The sequence below is a fragment of the Urocampus carinirostris genome, chromosome 17 (assembly GCF_059441175.1).
Source record: "Urocampus carinirostris isolate Australia breed hairy pipefish chromosome 17, RoL_Ucar_1.0, whole genome shotgun sequence".
NCBI lineage: Eukaryota > Metazoa > Chordata > Actinopteri > Syngnathiformes > Syngnathidae > Urocampus > Urocampus carinirostris.
The window spans coordinates 1,347,547-1,363,237 of NC_142365.1; the positions used below are offsets into that span (position 1 = coordinate 1,347,547).

The window sequence follows — 15,691 nt, forward strand, 5'->3', positions numbered from 1 at the left end:
CCTCAGTTAACGCTAGGCAAGCCTTTTTCGACCCTGACTCCCACCTGTTTTTTGCTCATGTCTGTCCCCCGGCTTCGACCTGTTTTTGATCCTGACCACGTCTATTCTCCCATCCCGGCTTTCGACCTCTTTTTGTCCCCGACCACGTCCTCTCTCCTTTCCTGGCTTACGACTCGCTTACAACCCCAACCACATTTTTGCTCTCATGTCCCGGCTACTGACCCGTTTTTCCGTTCCCGACACCGCCATCGCTCGCCACGGAAGATCCTCTCCTGCGTTCAGAGCGACCTGCTTCACTGGCTCGTGGGCGCAACCCTTTCTCTTTCTTCCAATAAATCTTGTGAGAAACGCAACGCAAGAGGTTCCTGTCTCCGTTCTGGTCCTGAAAGTTTTCTCTTAAAATATCTGTCATTTTGCGTAGCGGGAATGGCATTTTTTACATAAACGTTGGCGGTCTTTGGTTTCAATACAATGACTTCTCAAGAATGAAATGAAATGAAATGAAATGAAATGATGTGCATTTCTATAGCGCTTTTCAAGTCAATGACTTCCCAAAGCGCTTTACAATGTGCTCCACATTTCCCAATAGCGGCCTTGCAGCCATGTAAGGCGCTAACCTGCTTATTGGGGGTATGAGGGGTTCAGTGTCTTACCCAAGGACACTTCGACATGTAACACGGACGAGCCGGGATTCGAACTGGGATCCCTTGATCCCAAGACGAGCGCTCTACCTCCTGAGCTACTGCCGCCCCTAAAATTTAGTATCGTATAAATATGAATTATCAAATATCCTGGAATTTTAGTTTTAAATTATGGTTTGTATTAATGGATAAGTCAATAATGAAATGGCTATGTCAGGACCAGAACAGAGACAGGACCCACGTTTCACTCAGTTTTATTGGGAAGAAAGGAAATGATTGCACACACGATCCGGTGATCGCTGGTCACTGGGAGCAGGTCGCCCTGAACGCGGAAGTGGTATTTCTGTGGCGAGCGATGGCGGTGTCAAGAGCCGGATAAAAACGGGTCAGTAGCCGGGACAGGAGAGCAAAAAGGTGGTCGAGATCAGAAACAGGTCGAAGCCGGGAAACAGACAGGAGCCAAAACAGGAGTGAGTCAGGGTCGAAAAGCTTGCCTAGCGTAAACTTGGATTCGCAGACGGACTGACAACAGGTGACAGAAGGACGGGGTTCAAATAGTGACAGGGAGCCTATCAGCGTCCGAGGCAGTTGGCGCCGTCAGTAATCATGACAGGCTATTGAAAAGCCCTTATTTGAAGTGTTATTTTTCCTTTATTACTAAAAAAACTAAGTAATATCAACAGCAGAATAGAAAATATAATTTGAGACTAAATAAATGCTACTGCCAAAGTTTTTCTTTTGCAGCACACATACATGTACACACATGCATCCTTGTTTCAGGGCAACGGTACTATTTTCCTGTAGACTTGCTATGAAATATTTCTTACTCAATCTATGCTACTTAGTAATCTCAATTATCATGTATAAAATAACATAGGAATATAATCGACGACTGTACAGTAAATATGTTATGCTGTGAGAAAAAAAAACAAATACAATGCACTTTTTAATTTTTTGTTTTACAATCGTATTTATTTGGATTATATCTTATTTTTTGAGCTTCAGGTTTATTGAGTGCAATTCTGAAAGTGCAATAGTTTTCATTGTTAGACCTGAAATTGAAATTTCTCGGTGTAATGAAGGATTACCTCGTTTAAATGTATCGATGTGTTCATTGGGGTTGGAATCGTCTCAGAAATGAAAAAGGAAACCCTGGATTTCTGGGTGACGCTAGAGGTCAAAGCAAGGTGATGAAATGTATTTATTATTTAGCTTTGGGTGAAAAGTGGGCAGAAAGGGGAGTTGGTTTTGACTGTTGAATCTGATTGCAGCCTGTGAAGGGCATCTGTTGTGTACAGGGTTGGGTAGGGTTACTTGAACTGGATTACTTTCAATGACTTTTGGATTACTCTTATACCAAATATGCTCATAAAAGACAAAAGGAACTCAATATGAATAAAATGACTCCATTTTGTGCAGGCTTGGGGAGTAACGGAATACATGGAACAGCAAAAAGCTGTTTGGATTGATTTTCATTTTGTTTCTGTCGCATTTGATGTTCGTTTTGCCGGGGATCAAAGAGATCAAAGCCAGGAGAGAAAGCTTACCATGTGCTGTGAGTCATCATTTTATTCATATTTAGGTTTTTTTGTCTTTTATTAGCATATTTGGAATTGGAGTCATCCAAAAGTCATTGAAAGTAATCCAGTTAAAGTAACCCTACCCAACCCTGGTTGTGTATATTAATGATTAGGATTGTAACTCCTTTACGGAGTATAATACTGTAGCAGGGGTCCTAGTTGTCTTATTAATAGCAATAGAAAACAATGTGACATTTGATTGTCTAGCATCACATCCACACAAACTTTATTCAAGCACTTTAATTTATTGCCAATGTATTTATTTGAAATGGTAACGGTTTATTTTTTTTCTTTGACATTTTGATTTCATTGCCTTGTGACTGCTCAGTTAAATGCATTAAAATGTGCATGTTGGCACGTCATACTTTCTAGGAGCGAGGGCAAAAAAAGTATGCAGCCTAAATATAATGCTGAGGCTACTTTAAATACATATTTTAAAGCCACAGGGTATTGCCTTTAATGACATATCGGTTTGAGATAATTGCCTATCATGTGCAGGAAATTGTGGCTGAAAAGTAAATATTGCATGGTCATTTTCCTGCCAGCACAACAGATTCGTTTTTTTCCCCATCCTCAAATTAGATTAAAACCCATTGCTGGTTGCTGACACTGCAAGATCAGTGAAAGATAAAAAAAAAGTCTGCAGAATAAAAGTGGCGGAAGAAAATCAACACAGCAACAAAGCATTAATGGAGAAGCCATTAACTGGTGTTAGAAACATTGGGTTTGAAGACTTGTTTTCAGCCGCATGAAGTACTTCTTAGTGCATTTATTGGCACGATCTGAAATTCTCCTACAATTGATTTCATTTAGCCTATTAATTGAGTCACATTGTGTTTAATGTAAGCAGCAGTATTAAAACACTATAAATGTTGAAGGGGTGCAGCATATAAATGCATCTCCATTTTTTTCACTTTAATTTGACACACCTTGATAGTTTCAAAGAGGCACCAGACTTGTCATGTGAGAAGTATTTGGTTGACATGAGTACGAATTTGAGAGGATTGTTTTTTTTTATGTTGATTTGTGTATAATCTGTTGTTTGTTTCATTATCATTTGAAAATGTTGTGGTTTAGTATCCTATAAGCTGTTTGAATGCTTACAATAAAGATCATTTATAACCTTTGCCATTTATTTTGTGTTTTTTGTGTGTTCTTTCTTTCTATAAGTTGTGAATCTTGATTTTTACCTTCCTCCCGTTTGTTTGATTCTGAGTAGTGAGGAGGTATGTTATTAAAATAATGGCTGGGACAATGAACCGATTCTTTCCTTTATTTACAGAATATTCTGGACAAAATGGTCCCATACAATGACTGCAGACTGTTCACTATAGTGCAAAGAGAAATGTGGCTTACAATGACTAACAGGGTGAAACCAAACCTAAATTTAGAGGATAAAAAAACTTAAGGTGTAACGGTGCTGGAAATTTCCTCTGCACAATGACCCTTTGTCTAAAACGGGCAAATTTGATATAATAACGTTCAAGCCACTTCTGGCTACAAACTAAAGTGTCGCGGTTAAAACTTGAGATTGTAATTACAATGAATAAATGAACAAACTCTGAGTCGGAGATTAGGTTTTTGATCTGCTTCCAAGATCGGCTCGGAGAGGAATCACACCCACCCAATGGCTGCTGGCGCATTTAATAAAAACTCAGGCGTAAAACAACATATATGATTGGCTTAAACTAGATCACATGAATACATGAAATTAATCTGATTGGTTTAGACAGGGGCAGCACGGCAGCGCAGTGGTTAGCGAGTGTGCGGCACAGTTCTGAGGTCATGAGATTGAACCTACCTGTGTGGGGTTTGCATGTTCTTCCCGTGCTTGCGTGTTTTTTCTAACCACTAGGAGGCACTAAATATTACACACTGTTCCTTAAAGGATATTTTTGGGGGGTGTATCGAAACGTCTGTTTTCTTGAAAGAAATAAAGAATCCGGGAACGTTTCAATTTAAAATAAATGTGATTTCCGATCATGGGTATTTTTATATTTGATGGTCTTCCGTAAGTATCGTCGCTTAGCAACTCTCAGTCATGTAATTCCCGGTTTGGTTTCGCCATCACGGCTTAAGTACGCTTTCAAAGTATATCTTGATTGGTTTGAACATTCTCAGTGTCCAAGGGAAAAATATGTAATTGGTGCAATAATAACTTTTGTTTTATTGAAATTCCTGCTGAAATATGTTGTATAGTTTCTCTATAAGTGTCCTGCAATGATGAGTCCAACAGTGCCACCTGCTGGTATGTGGTAAGGTTTGGTTTGGCTTTAGACTTTGCGACAGGAAAGGGGGGAGGGGTTGGCAGTCTACAAAGAGTTGCCAACGGTAAGACACGATTTCTTGGTGCTCCGCAAAAAGTTAAATTTAAACATTAAAACCACAGCTGACAAATCTCTCAACATGCACAGGAATGTGATTGATGTTTGTCAAGCTGTTTGGATTTATTTTCGTTTTGTTTCTGTCGCCTTTTATGTTAGTTTTGCCGGACGTTGCATGTTGTGCTAAAATGTTAATTCCCCTTAGAGAGATCAAAGCCAGCAGAGAAGCTTACCACGTGATGTGTTGTGACTCATTCATTTGGAGGGAAATTGTACCCGTTTTTATACTCATTATTGTTATTATTTCTATTTTCTCATACATATAAAAAGGATGATGTTGGTTAAAATTCAGACTAAAGAAAAATATGTTGAATTCATTATAAACGTTAAAAAACCCGCACTATACGATCTCTTGTTAAAAGTATCTTGTTAAAATGGATTTTTATTTTTATTTATTTTTTTGGTTTGAACAAATTTATTGACACTAATAACAGAAAACAATCATGACAATCTCAACAGCAATTAAGCACATTCACAATATTATATTTCAATATGACTTTTTTAACAGCAAGCACAATGTGAGGTTTGAACAACCCTTCTCGAAAATCTTAATAGCAATCAAGCATATTCACAATTTCATTATATAACATCTTTGTTAGTGTCAATAGATCCGTCCAGGCCAAAGTCAATTATTTTTGGTCTGTGGTTTGAACAAATTTATTGACACTAAATGTTTTTTTGGTTTGAACTATGTAAACTGAAAAGAAAGCTCTTTGATATGTTTTGTGGGCAGTCTACAACGAGCTGCCAACGAGATCAAAGCCAGCAGAGAAGCTTACCACGTGTTGTGTTGTGACTCATTCATTTGCAGCAACTATAATAAAAACCTCATCATCCAGTCCAGCGTGAATGTGGATCTTTGGTGGGACAGGTACACCGCGGTTACATGTATAATAGACTTAATAATCCCCCCCGCATTGAAATACACATGTCATCATTTTTAATTTTATTTTTAATTTATTTATATACTTTTTCCCCCTCTGCATTTCTACAGCACCTTACATTATATTTAAAATTGTTAACTTTGTATTGCTGTTAGACTTTACTATGTCAATTTTAGTTTGTATTTGCAATATTTAATTGAAAAAAATCTTTTAAAAAAATAATAATACGTTGATTGGTTTGTTTACATTTGACGTTAGGTCATTTACCCACAATACCCCGCTCCAGCTCGCAAAGATGACGAAAATGGCCGACAGCGGATCATCCGTAAGCAACTTAGCTATCTAGTGTTATTTTCTGCTTGTTGCTTACTCCCCAACTCCAAAATGAACATGTTTTATCCCACAGGTTGAAATCGTCGAGGGCTGCCGCCTTCCTGTTCTCCGTAAGAACCAGGAACACGAAGACGAGTGGCGTAAGCATTGTTCGCTTGTTTTTCGGGATGCTAATCGAGCTAATGCTAACAGCTAGGCTAAGTTGTTTATAATACACCTCGGCCTGGTGCTATTAATTTGTAATAACTGTCATCGATGTGCTGCATACCCAATATATTTTTTCTCTTAATTATTCAACTAGAACCAGTGTTTTGGCGATATAATAGTGAGTGATAAAGTTTTAATATCGCTTTTAAATATCTGTATTGTTAGTAAGCCATGTCACATCTTATTTATTTGTTGGCATTTCGTCTAAATTGCTTTAGTTGTAGTATAACAATTAATTATTCTTCATTTGATACATGTTGATGCTGTTTTTATCCTATTTATCTTTTCAAATTATATGTCTTTGTCATGTTTATATTAACTGTGTTACTACAAATGTACACTGCCGCCTCCAACAAATGGATGTTTTCAATTCTGTTTATTTTATTTCGTAGTGTAAACATGATATAAAGGTGCTTAAAAGATTGAAGAAGTAAAGGAGCCACATAGATTGTTTGTGCCATAAGTAAACCAAATAGACCCCATGTGAGCAGGAACTCCCTGTAAAGAAAGAAATGAAGTGGTAGATTTGATTAGTTGGTTTCAAATGTAAAAATTGAAGTAAAAGATTCAGTATGTATTAATTGAGTAATAGACATAAAAGCAAGTGTCTCGTCCAACAAAAATGGGTCATAAAGCTGAGATTTAATGCCAAGTCTTAGTAGATACACCTCTCAATAAATAATTGTTTTGTTTGCAATCTGTTTTTGTTGTATAGCCTTGGCTGAGATTTTAAGTGTAAAAGAAGTCTCTGGAAGAAAGCTCTACTATGTACACTACATTGACTGTAAGTACAATTTGTCGCATCTTGATTACCTTCTCAAAGCATGGGGATGTCTTAGTTGAGCTTGTCAAATATATTTTGACAGTCAACAAACGTCTGGATGAGTGGGTCACATCGGACAGGCTGGACATGAAAAAACTCCAGTTCCCTAAAAAGGAAGCAAAAACTCCAACCAAAAACGGCCTTCCGGGATCCCGCCCCAGTTCGCCTGAACGTGAAGTGGTGAGTGGGGATATTTTAATCATGGGGCACTTAAGGGTACATATGTCCCAACTTTATTTATGGCCTAATGTTTATGACAATAAAGGCATATTCTATTCTATTCTATTTTAACACGCGTTCGCTGGCAGAATTTAGGTCATGTTGATCAAAGTAAGGGTTAGTCTAGGTCAGTAAGTGATAACCTGGTGGAAGCAAGTGCCTTTAAGTACGCTGTCTCTGGTGATTTTTATATATCTCAGTTGGGTTCAATGTTCTTAATTAATTTATAATCTATAAGATTATTTTTGAATGAGTCATTGCTTAGGTAAAGTTTCTTCCTCAAATTTTAAGATTTTCATTTGTCTGTCTAAAAATAATGGCTTATTGTCCCAGCTGTATTTATTTTCATTTTCTTGATGGTATAGTGTTAATTTATAGTTCAAAAAGTAAATCATTATTCAGGAGGTAGAGCGCTCGTCTTGGGATCAAGAGATCGCAGTTCGAATCCCGGCTCCTCCGTGTTACATGTCGAAGTGTCCTTGGGTAAGACACTGAACCCCTAATGGTTAGCGCCTTACATGGCTGCACGGCCGCTATTGGGAAATGTGAAACACACTGTAAAGCGCTTTGGGAAGTCTTGACTTGAAAAGCGCTATATTAATGCAGATCATTATTTTGAGAATGTTATGTTGGTACATGTTATTTTAATTCCCGTAATTTAGATTTTGTGATTATTTTAGTTTAATACGTCTACTATCCTAAATATTACTCCCACTATTTTTGCTAACTTTTTTCTTTACGGGTAGGCGGGTGGTTTAGTGGGTGCATTCTTTAAGCACTTGGGTTGTAGGAGCACTATTTCCTTTGGTGCGACTTATGCAAGTACAGCCTGGTTGTGCCCACCCCTCTTCAGGCCAACAAATGTTTCTCTTTATATAAGACTCAAACATGTTTGTCTCAAGTAAAAGATCATTTGCATTTTGAGGTCTTTCACACATAACTGATGGAACTATTTATTCCAGTTGTTTAATAATGAGTTAATTCTCTAAAACTGACTATGCTACAGGTTATCATGTAAAGGTAAATGGTTGTTTGGTTGTCCCATTAACTAAAAAGCTATCAATGTCACCTCTTGACAAAAATGCAGCGTATCTCTAATTGCGGGAAAGAAACAGCCTCCAAAACTTTTGAATCCTGTAACGATGGTTTATTTCAAGATGATAAAAGCCATCAGTATCACTTTGTGTTTGAGTCCACTTGTGCTAGGAACTCGAGGCCCCCTCATACATGTCATTAAACCCCTACCTGCTTTTCTTCCTTTTTGTTCAATTCAGAGGAAGAGTCTAGATCTCAACCTACAATCTGCCACAGCTCCTTCCAGAGGCAAAACCCTCCCCACTCCGGTACAAGATGAATTTACCCATTACCCAATGAGCAAAGGACCTTGTTTACTCCTGGTGTTAACACGCGTTGCTTTTTGCTTACGGGTCAGACTACGTCATGTGGAGGTGGTCGTCGTGGAAACAGCCAAGTCAACACTGAGGTGATGAAAGCCGAGAGGATTTGTCACCGATGTTTATTTTTTATAGCTTTGAATCCGGACTTCAAATTATAGTGTGAGGGAATGTTTTGCTGTGATGAAAACAACTAACAGCGTATCTGACCCGGATTTATTGCGTCTTAATGCCAGATTTAAATAAGGTGCGATTTCCATTTAACCCAAAATCCAACAAAACTTATACAGATACCTGATTGAAAAAGCTGTGGCCGCGAGTCAGACTCATTCTCAGCTCACCCGAATGACAGGTTGTCCTCCCTGTTTCTAACCCAACGAGGCCAACGTGTCAATTATTTTTTTTTCAGCCTTACATCGTTGTCGCCAAATCATGCACAAAATTGACCGTCGAAACAACTTTCGTTCACAGCAGAAAAGAAAAGTGGAGCCGGTCCCGCTGGTGCTGCAGGTGCCGCCGGCCCCCCCGGTGCCCTCCCTGCCGACGTCAATTGAGGCCCCCCCGGCAGCCGTATACCCTGCCGCGAGAGAGACCAATACCTTCAAGAGCCGAGAAGATCACGACCAGATCTCTTCCCTCACAACAGTAAGGAACTATCGACCTTCGATTTATTCGAAAAGCTTCCGTACGTGTGACATATTTGTTGTTCTGTGAAGAATGGAACCGCTCGAAGGCTCCTCCAGTCGCAGCCCGGCAGGAAGAGGAAAGCCAATTGCGGCCCCACCGACGAGGTATGACATTTCATTGTGTGGTTTATATTTTCGAAATCTGCCACAGATGTGCATGTATATCAGCTATTTCACTATTCACCTTGTGAGGTGTGATAGCAAATGCTATTTTTGGTTTGGTCTTTGATCAAATTGTGGTCATTGTGTGTGTGTTTTCCTTTGTACACTCTTTTTGAGTCCAAGGCATGCCACAAAAAACTGTCAGATATTTTTGCTCATTTTACATATTTTATTTGTCATTTTACAATGTTATTGTAATAATTATTTTTAGGATAAGTCAGAAAAGATTCACTGTGAAATATTTTCAAAGAAAATACTTGTTCCACTAGCTGTTCATCTCAAGTATATTTTTTCTTATTTGTATATTTTTTTTGTTTATTGTAAGGTTTATATTGAGTAAAAGAAGATAATCAATCATTCAAATGAGCTTATTATTTAGGGCTGTCAAGGTTAGGAATATCTGGAGACGATTGACTGATACACGAACAATTACGGTTGGCAATTATAGTGTCACATTCTTTCCCGTTGGCATTATATGCTACTATTATAATATTACTATTATAATTAAATCATCTGCCAATGAGACAACGTTTTTACATTTTAATTATTTTACTTATTTTATTACATTTTTGCAGTGTGTGGACTGCATCATTCTAGGTTTATATAAATGGCTACGTTAAATAAACAAACAAACTTGACAGTCACCTTGCATGTGTGTCCCAGTTAAACACCGCTAAGAGCAAATGCCCTGTTTCTGCCGACAGTTTGTGTGTATCATTTTTCTTGTGATGCTGACGTCTTGCAATGACATTTTGTTCAATCTTATTGGTTACTGTAAGTCAGGGGTCGGGAACCTTTTTGACTCAAAAGAGCCATAAAAGCAAAATATATTCATTTTATTTTGGGAAAGAGCCACACCATATATTATGAGACAAATTTACTAAATTGCTAAACCCGCGCCACAGACAAAAGCTTAGTCTTCAGCACATTTATTTTTGATGATTTGATAAAAATTATGAAAAGAGAATAATGCCAGAGCCCGTGTCCCAAAATCAACAAACATACCACTTTAAACTTGTGTCTTTCTTGCAATTACTTAAGATCGGTTAAACTCATTTTGACCCTTTTTTTCCACACATATTGGTTTCAAAACCAGATGTAAGCAGTTATTTTGTAAAAACGTCACAACATTCTGCAAACAGGGAGCCTGATGTGCTTATCTATGGCGCAGACGGCGTAGGGCGAGAGATGGGAGGGAGTGCTTGCACTTTTTGCATAGCTCCACCCATCCCTCCCACTCACCCAATCAAAAAACTTTAAGTTCTCTTCCGGTGTTTTGGCGTATTTACAGTGTGTTCTGTGGATTCATCATAAGGTATCTGAACACTGAAGACAGATAATATAGTGAGGTTTTATATAACGGATTCTTTAGCGATGTACAGCCAGAACGAGTTTTTTTTTTTTTTTTTTTTTTTCGTGCAACACCTTGACTGTAAGTTGTAGTGAAAAACGTGCCCTATATATAGTGCCAAGCACAACTTTCATGTCAGCTTTGGTTTGGCTTTGTGAGTCTTTGAACAGGATTAATAGCTTACGTTTTGGACGAGATGGAGAAAATTTGCATGCAATCAAATTTGTCTCCGAGCCACAGGTACTAATAGAAAGAGCCATATATGGCTCGCGAGCCATAGGTTCCCGACCCCTGCTGTAAGTCATTGTTCTCCAAAAGGATTATTCCAAATTGAAATTGTACGATGAACCCCAATAGGAGCTTACATCTGTTTGGTCTCTTGTGATGATGTCCACTTGAAATGATTTGATATCATCAATGGGCCGGATTAACAATCTACAATGAATATCCGCTCCTGATAACCCATCTCGAATATTCCCCATGAGTGTTGAATTTATTGAATGATCCAAATCTGCCCTGAGTTACAAACGCATTGGGAGTGTATACAAATCATTATATTCTCCTTTAGTTGCTAAAGCCCGTGTTTTTGTGTGTCTTTCTCTACTAGATGATAAAGGTTTTGCAGTATAACAAGCCTCAAAGTGCCAGTGTCTTTCTACCACCACCAGAGGTCTGTTGATTTCCTGTTATTGAAATGTGTCTCTTCCTGCCAGATGCAATGGCCCATTGTGTCCAAGTCTAAACTTTTTAGTGACGTACAACCGCTGTGATTTTACGTGTTGCTTAAATAAACCGGAAAAAGAATGTTTTACTTGATAAATCATAACGATGATCATTTCACGAAACCCGACGCGGCTGGGTCAAATGTCCGGTTTTTGTTCCTAGGATTCACAGGATAGTTCCGACGGCATCCCATCCGCACCCCGCATGACGGGCAGCCTGGTGTCGGACCGCAGCCACGACGACATCGTCACGCGGATGAAAAACATCGAGTGCATCGAACTGGGTCGCCACAGGCTGAAGCCCTGGTACTTTTCCCCCTACCCGCAAGAACTCACGTCGTTGCCCATCCTCTACCTTTGTGAATTCTGCCTCAAGTACCTCAAAAGTCTAAAGTGTCTTCAGAGACATTTGGTAAATGAAATACCCTTATACAATGTTTCAAATCCTGCTGGCTACTCTGATATTGTTTCTCTGTGTCCTTGATCAGACCAAATGTAACCTAAGACATCCCCCAGGCAACGAGATCTACCGCAAAGGAACCATCTCCTTCTTTGAGATTGATGGCAGAAAAAACAAAGTGAGTCGGGTCATCTCAGATCTTTCCCTTCAACTGCTTTTTTGTTTTTTGACACAGCGAGTTCAATATATTTGTGTTTTGTCTTTTTAAGAATTATTCCCAGAACCTGTGTTTACTTGCAAAATGTTTTCTGGACCACAAAACCCTCTACTACGACACTGACCCTTTCCTGTTCTACGTCATGACCGAGTACGACTCCAAAGGCTTCCACATAGTGGGGTACTTCTCCAAGGTACGTCTTTGCTCACGAGCAGCCCGATTGCAGTAAAATAGACGCAGTTCCATTAACTCGGACCCAATATCTATATTTAATCATTTAATTTATCTTTTTTAATGACGCCGTTATTCTATCAATGATAAGACCATTACCAGATAATCGGCTGATGAATTTAACTTGGGTTGAGGTCCATCACAGGCATATTTTCTTGACATTGCATTATTAACTTTTACAGTTCTAAAAAAAAAAACTGATCGCTAAATGTTCTGCATCAACCAATCAACGTGGCCCCCAAAAAAATATCCACCATCCCTACAATGCAAAAATGTTTTCTTTCTATTAAAAAAGTAAACATATGATTGAATAAGAAAAATTGTCTCATCTAGCACATGGAAGATCATTTTTTTCGAATCTTCGTAGAAAATATTTCTTAATTTGGTTAATTGTCTACCAACTGATACATTGGATCACTTGAGAAATAAGATACATTATCCTAAAATGAGGAAGTCTAAAAGAGGAACATTTTCTGCAAAAAGGGTAAGAGTTTTATTTTTCATTTTTTGGGTAATATAGTTAAATATTGTACTGAGACGCAAAGTTTGAATAAAGTTCCACCCGGTGGACAAAGGGTTTAAGAATATCATTCTGTCCCATTCACTATTCGGTACGTCAAGTCATGTTTTTTTGTATAGCCCTTAATCACACAAGTTTGAAAGAGCGGCACAGATCTCTTACTATGAATGTATTACTCATACGAGTACAATGATTGGGAGCAATCGTATTGTTTTTTTTAAACCGCTATTGTATTTATTTCTTTTTATATTGAAGGAAAAAGAGTCGACAGAAGATTATAACGTAGCTTGCATCCTGACATTGCCTCCTTATCAGCGAAGAGGTTACGGGAAACTTCTCATCGAGTTCAGTGAGTGCACGTGGAAGATTGTCGCGCGGACGGGCGCGTTACCTGAAAACCTGACCTTATTTTGTCCTTCAGGTTACGAGCTGTCCAAGGTGGAAGGGAAAACGGGCACTCCTGAGAAGCCCCTCTCGGACCTGGGCCTGTTGTCTTATCGCTCCTACTGGTCACAGACCATCTTAGAGATTCTAATGGATCTTAAACCGGACAATGGCGAGCGGCCGCAGATCACTATCAAGTACGTTTGAGTACGACAATAAATTTGGATCGTCGAGGACAGTTTAACACTTTCTATTTTCATTTCCTTTTCCATTGAACTCAGCGAGATCAGTGAAATAACGAGTGTCAAGAAGGAAGATGTCATTTCAACACTGCAGTACCTCAACCTGATTAATTATTATAAGGTGAGTGTGCAATTTATTAAAGCTCCAGTGCTTATTATACAGCGTACTCTAGTGGTGTAAAAATGATTGATTCATTAAAGAAAATCAAATTTATTCAAAAAATAAGCAGAAACACATCTTATGAACATGATTATTTTAAATACTTAGGTTTGGAAATGTGTAATTTAGAAACATCCTTTAAAAAAGCTGACATGCTTATTACTACGGAAGCCCGCGTGACGATTTTTTGGGGGAAAGTAGCGTGTCTCGTTAGTGCTTTTAGCAATAAACGGCCGCTTAACTTCGCCAGCTAAGCCCTGCATGTGAAGGTCGCCGAGTACCGTGATTTAGCCACCTGCCACTTTTTTCCTGTTTCCTTCTCTTGCCGCTCATGTTAGCCATTTGACTGCAGGCTCTTGCTCGCCGTTATTGTTAACTGCTCCATTTAAAAAAAAAGCTTGCTTTGTCCTTCAGTGTCACTTGCTTTCCACACCGTGCTTTTGCAATCTTTCACTGGCCTTTTTAGTAGGTTCTCCTGCTACATGCCTAAGTTAGCCACTTACACTCTGATCAACTCTCTTTTCACATTCTCCAGGTGACCCAGGTCACTCAGTCTTTTATTGGCGCTGGCAGGGATTAACACAAGCTTTCATGTCCTGTCGCTGTCGGAAATTAATCCCTGCTAGCACGAGATAATATGGAAGAAGCCATCCTAATTTTGCCAAGCGGCTTCCTTTGGGCTTCCAGAGTGTGTCCATTCTAAGCTATGACCCCTAGTGGTCATCTATTAAACACTGCCACTTTAACAGTAAAAGTTCCAGGCAAATTTCTAAAATGACTTTTCAAAAATTTTATTTGCCATTTGTAAGTAGTGTTAGATGCCAATTTCAGTGGCTATCATCATTGAGTCAGACTCCAGCATTAGCGGCCAATGGCTGACACTTTTTTATGTTAATTTTGTCTCAACGAGGTCATCAAATAACTCTTTTTTTCTATCTGTTGCCTCCAATGAAGGGCCAGTACATCTTAACACTCTCAGAGGACATTGTGGATGGACACGAAAGAGCAATGCAGAAAAGACACACGCGCATAGACCCAAAATGTCTTCATTTCACTCCCAAGGACTGGAGCAAGAGGGGCAAGTGGTGAAGTCTCAGAACATTTGGACAGCGGACATGACGCCAGGACGAATTTGCAATTCGGAAGCTTGTCCTTTTCAAACCAGGAATAAAAAAACGGAAGATTTATTGTGAATATCTGTTCGATACATTGGGGCTTGAAACAACAATTCCGAAATCAAAACCTACAACACTCCTGTTGTGTGTAGAGGAGAAACGTCACATCCTGAACATTGGGTTTTATCAGAAACGCTTACGGCAAATGAATAACATCCTCGTCAACTAAATTGATGTTGATGCATTTTGGTGATGCACTGACCCTCTCATAAATCTGTTCCATTGACTTTATGAAAGGAGGCAACAAACTTCTCCAATGTTTGACTTAAGAAAGCACATTTTCTGTTCTGAATATTGTTCTGAATATTCAGTCAATGTAAATTCCAGTAATGTCTAGCAAAGCAATTTCCACATTTATTTATTCATGTTCCACACTCCATATCTTTTTAAGGAATATTTGTTTTCCTTTTTTTATATTCCATCAGATCCGTATTTTGGGACTCTACCATACTTGATTGTACGTCTTACATAAAAGCCATGTTGAAATGTGATAAATTATTGTATATTTTGTGTACAGTTCTGTAGTTTTCTTTCTAAAAAAATTGTAAACGAAATGTGGTTTATTGCTGTGTGTCAGAAAGGATTTGGAGTTCAGTGTTCAAATGGTGTCAGTATAAGATTCCGAGCAGAACAGATTTGTTAAATAGAAATGGTTTGAAAGTCTGGTTTAAAGTTAAGTATTTCGCCATTTCAAACTTTTTTCTTTTTGGCAAATGTTTTTGCTTGGATATTTGTTGAGGGTAAGGAAATAAAGCGCAATTGTTTTTTTACTTGCAGTGTGACGAATGACCACCAGAGAATAGCACCTGTTTAGGTATGTTGCCTAATCACCGCTAGGTGGCAGCATTGTTTTCTATATGTTGACGGTATTTTTTTATTTGGCACAACAAACGACATAAAACGGGACTTCAAAGTTCAGTAAAGGACATAAGCTCGAACAGGTAAAACTCATCAGCTATTTGTACAAATTTGTATT

At 38.6% G+C, this 15,691-nt stretch overlaps 1 protein-coding gene across 5 annotated transcripts; it reads left to right on the forward strand.

Moving 5' to 3' along the window:
- Nucleotides 1–5,747: 5,747 nt before the first annotated feature.
- Nucleotides 5,748–14,638, forward strand: LOC148348890 (histone acetyltransferase KAT5-like). Of its 5 annotated transcripts, XM_088321623.1 has the most exons (16): nt 5,748–5,814; nt 5,896–5,962; nt 6,745–6,813; nt 6,896–7,032; nt 8,346–8,414; nt 8,504–8,554; nt 8,937–9,110; nt 9,182–9,256; nt 11,272–11,334; nt 11,550–11,798; nt 11,875–11,964; nt 12,056–12,196; nt 13,010–13,103; nt 13,176–13,335; nt 13,420–13,501; nt 14,495–14,638. In XM_088321623.1, the coding sequence occupies exons 1-16, from the start codon at nt 5,785–5,787 to the stop codon at nt 14,627–14,629; spliced, it is 1,686 nt and encodes a 561-aa protein (XP_088177749.1). In that variant the 5' UTR covers nt 5,748–5,784; the 3' UTR covers nt 14,630–14,638. The 5 variants fall into 5 exon arrangements, with proteins under 5 accessions (XP_088177749.1, XP_088177746.1, XP_088177747.1 ...); XM_088321620.1 differs by having other exon boundaries at nt 13,010–13,335; XM_088321621.1 differs by having other exon boundaries at nt 8,940–9,110; nt 13,010–13,335.
- Nucleotides 14,639–15,691: the final 1,053 nt, after the last annotated feature.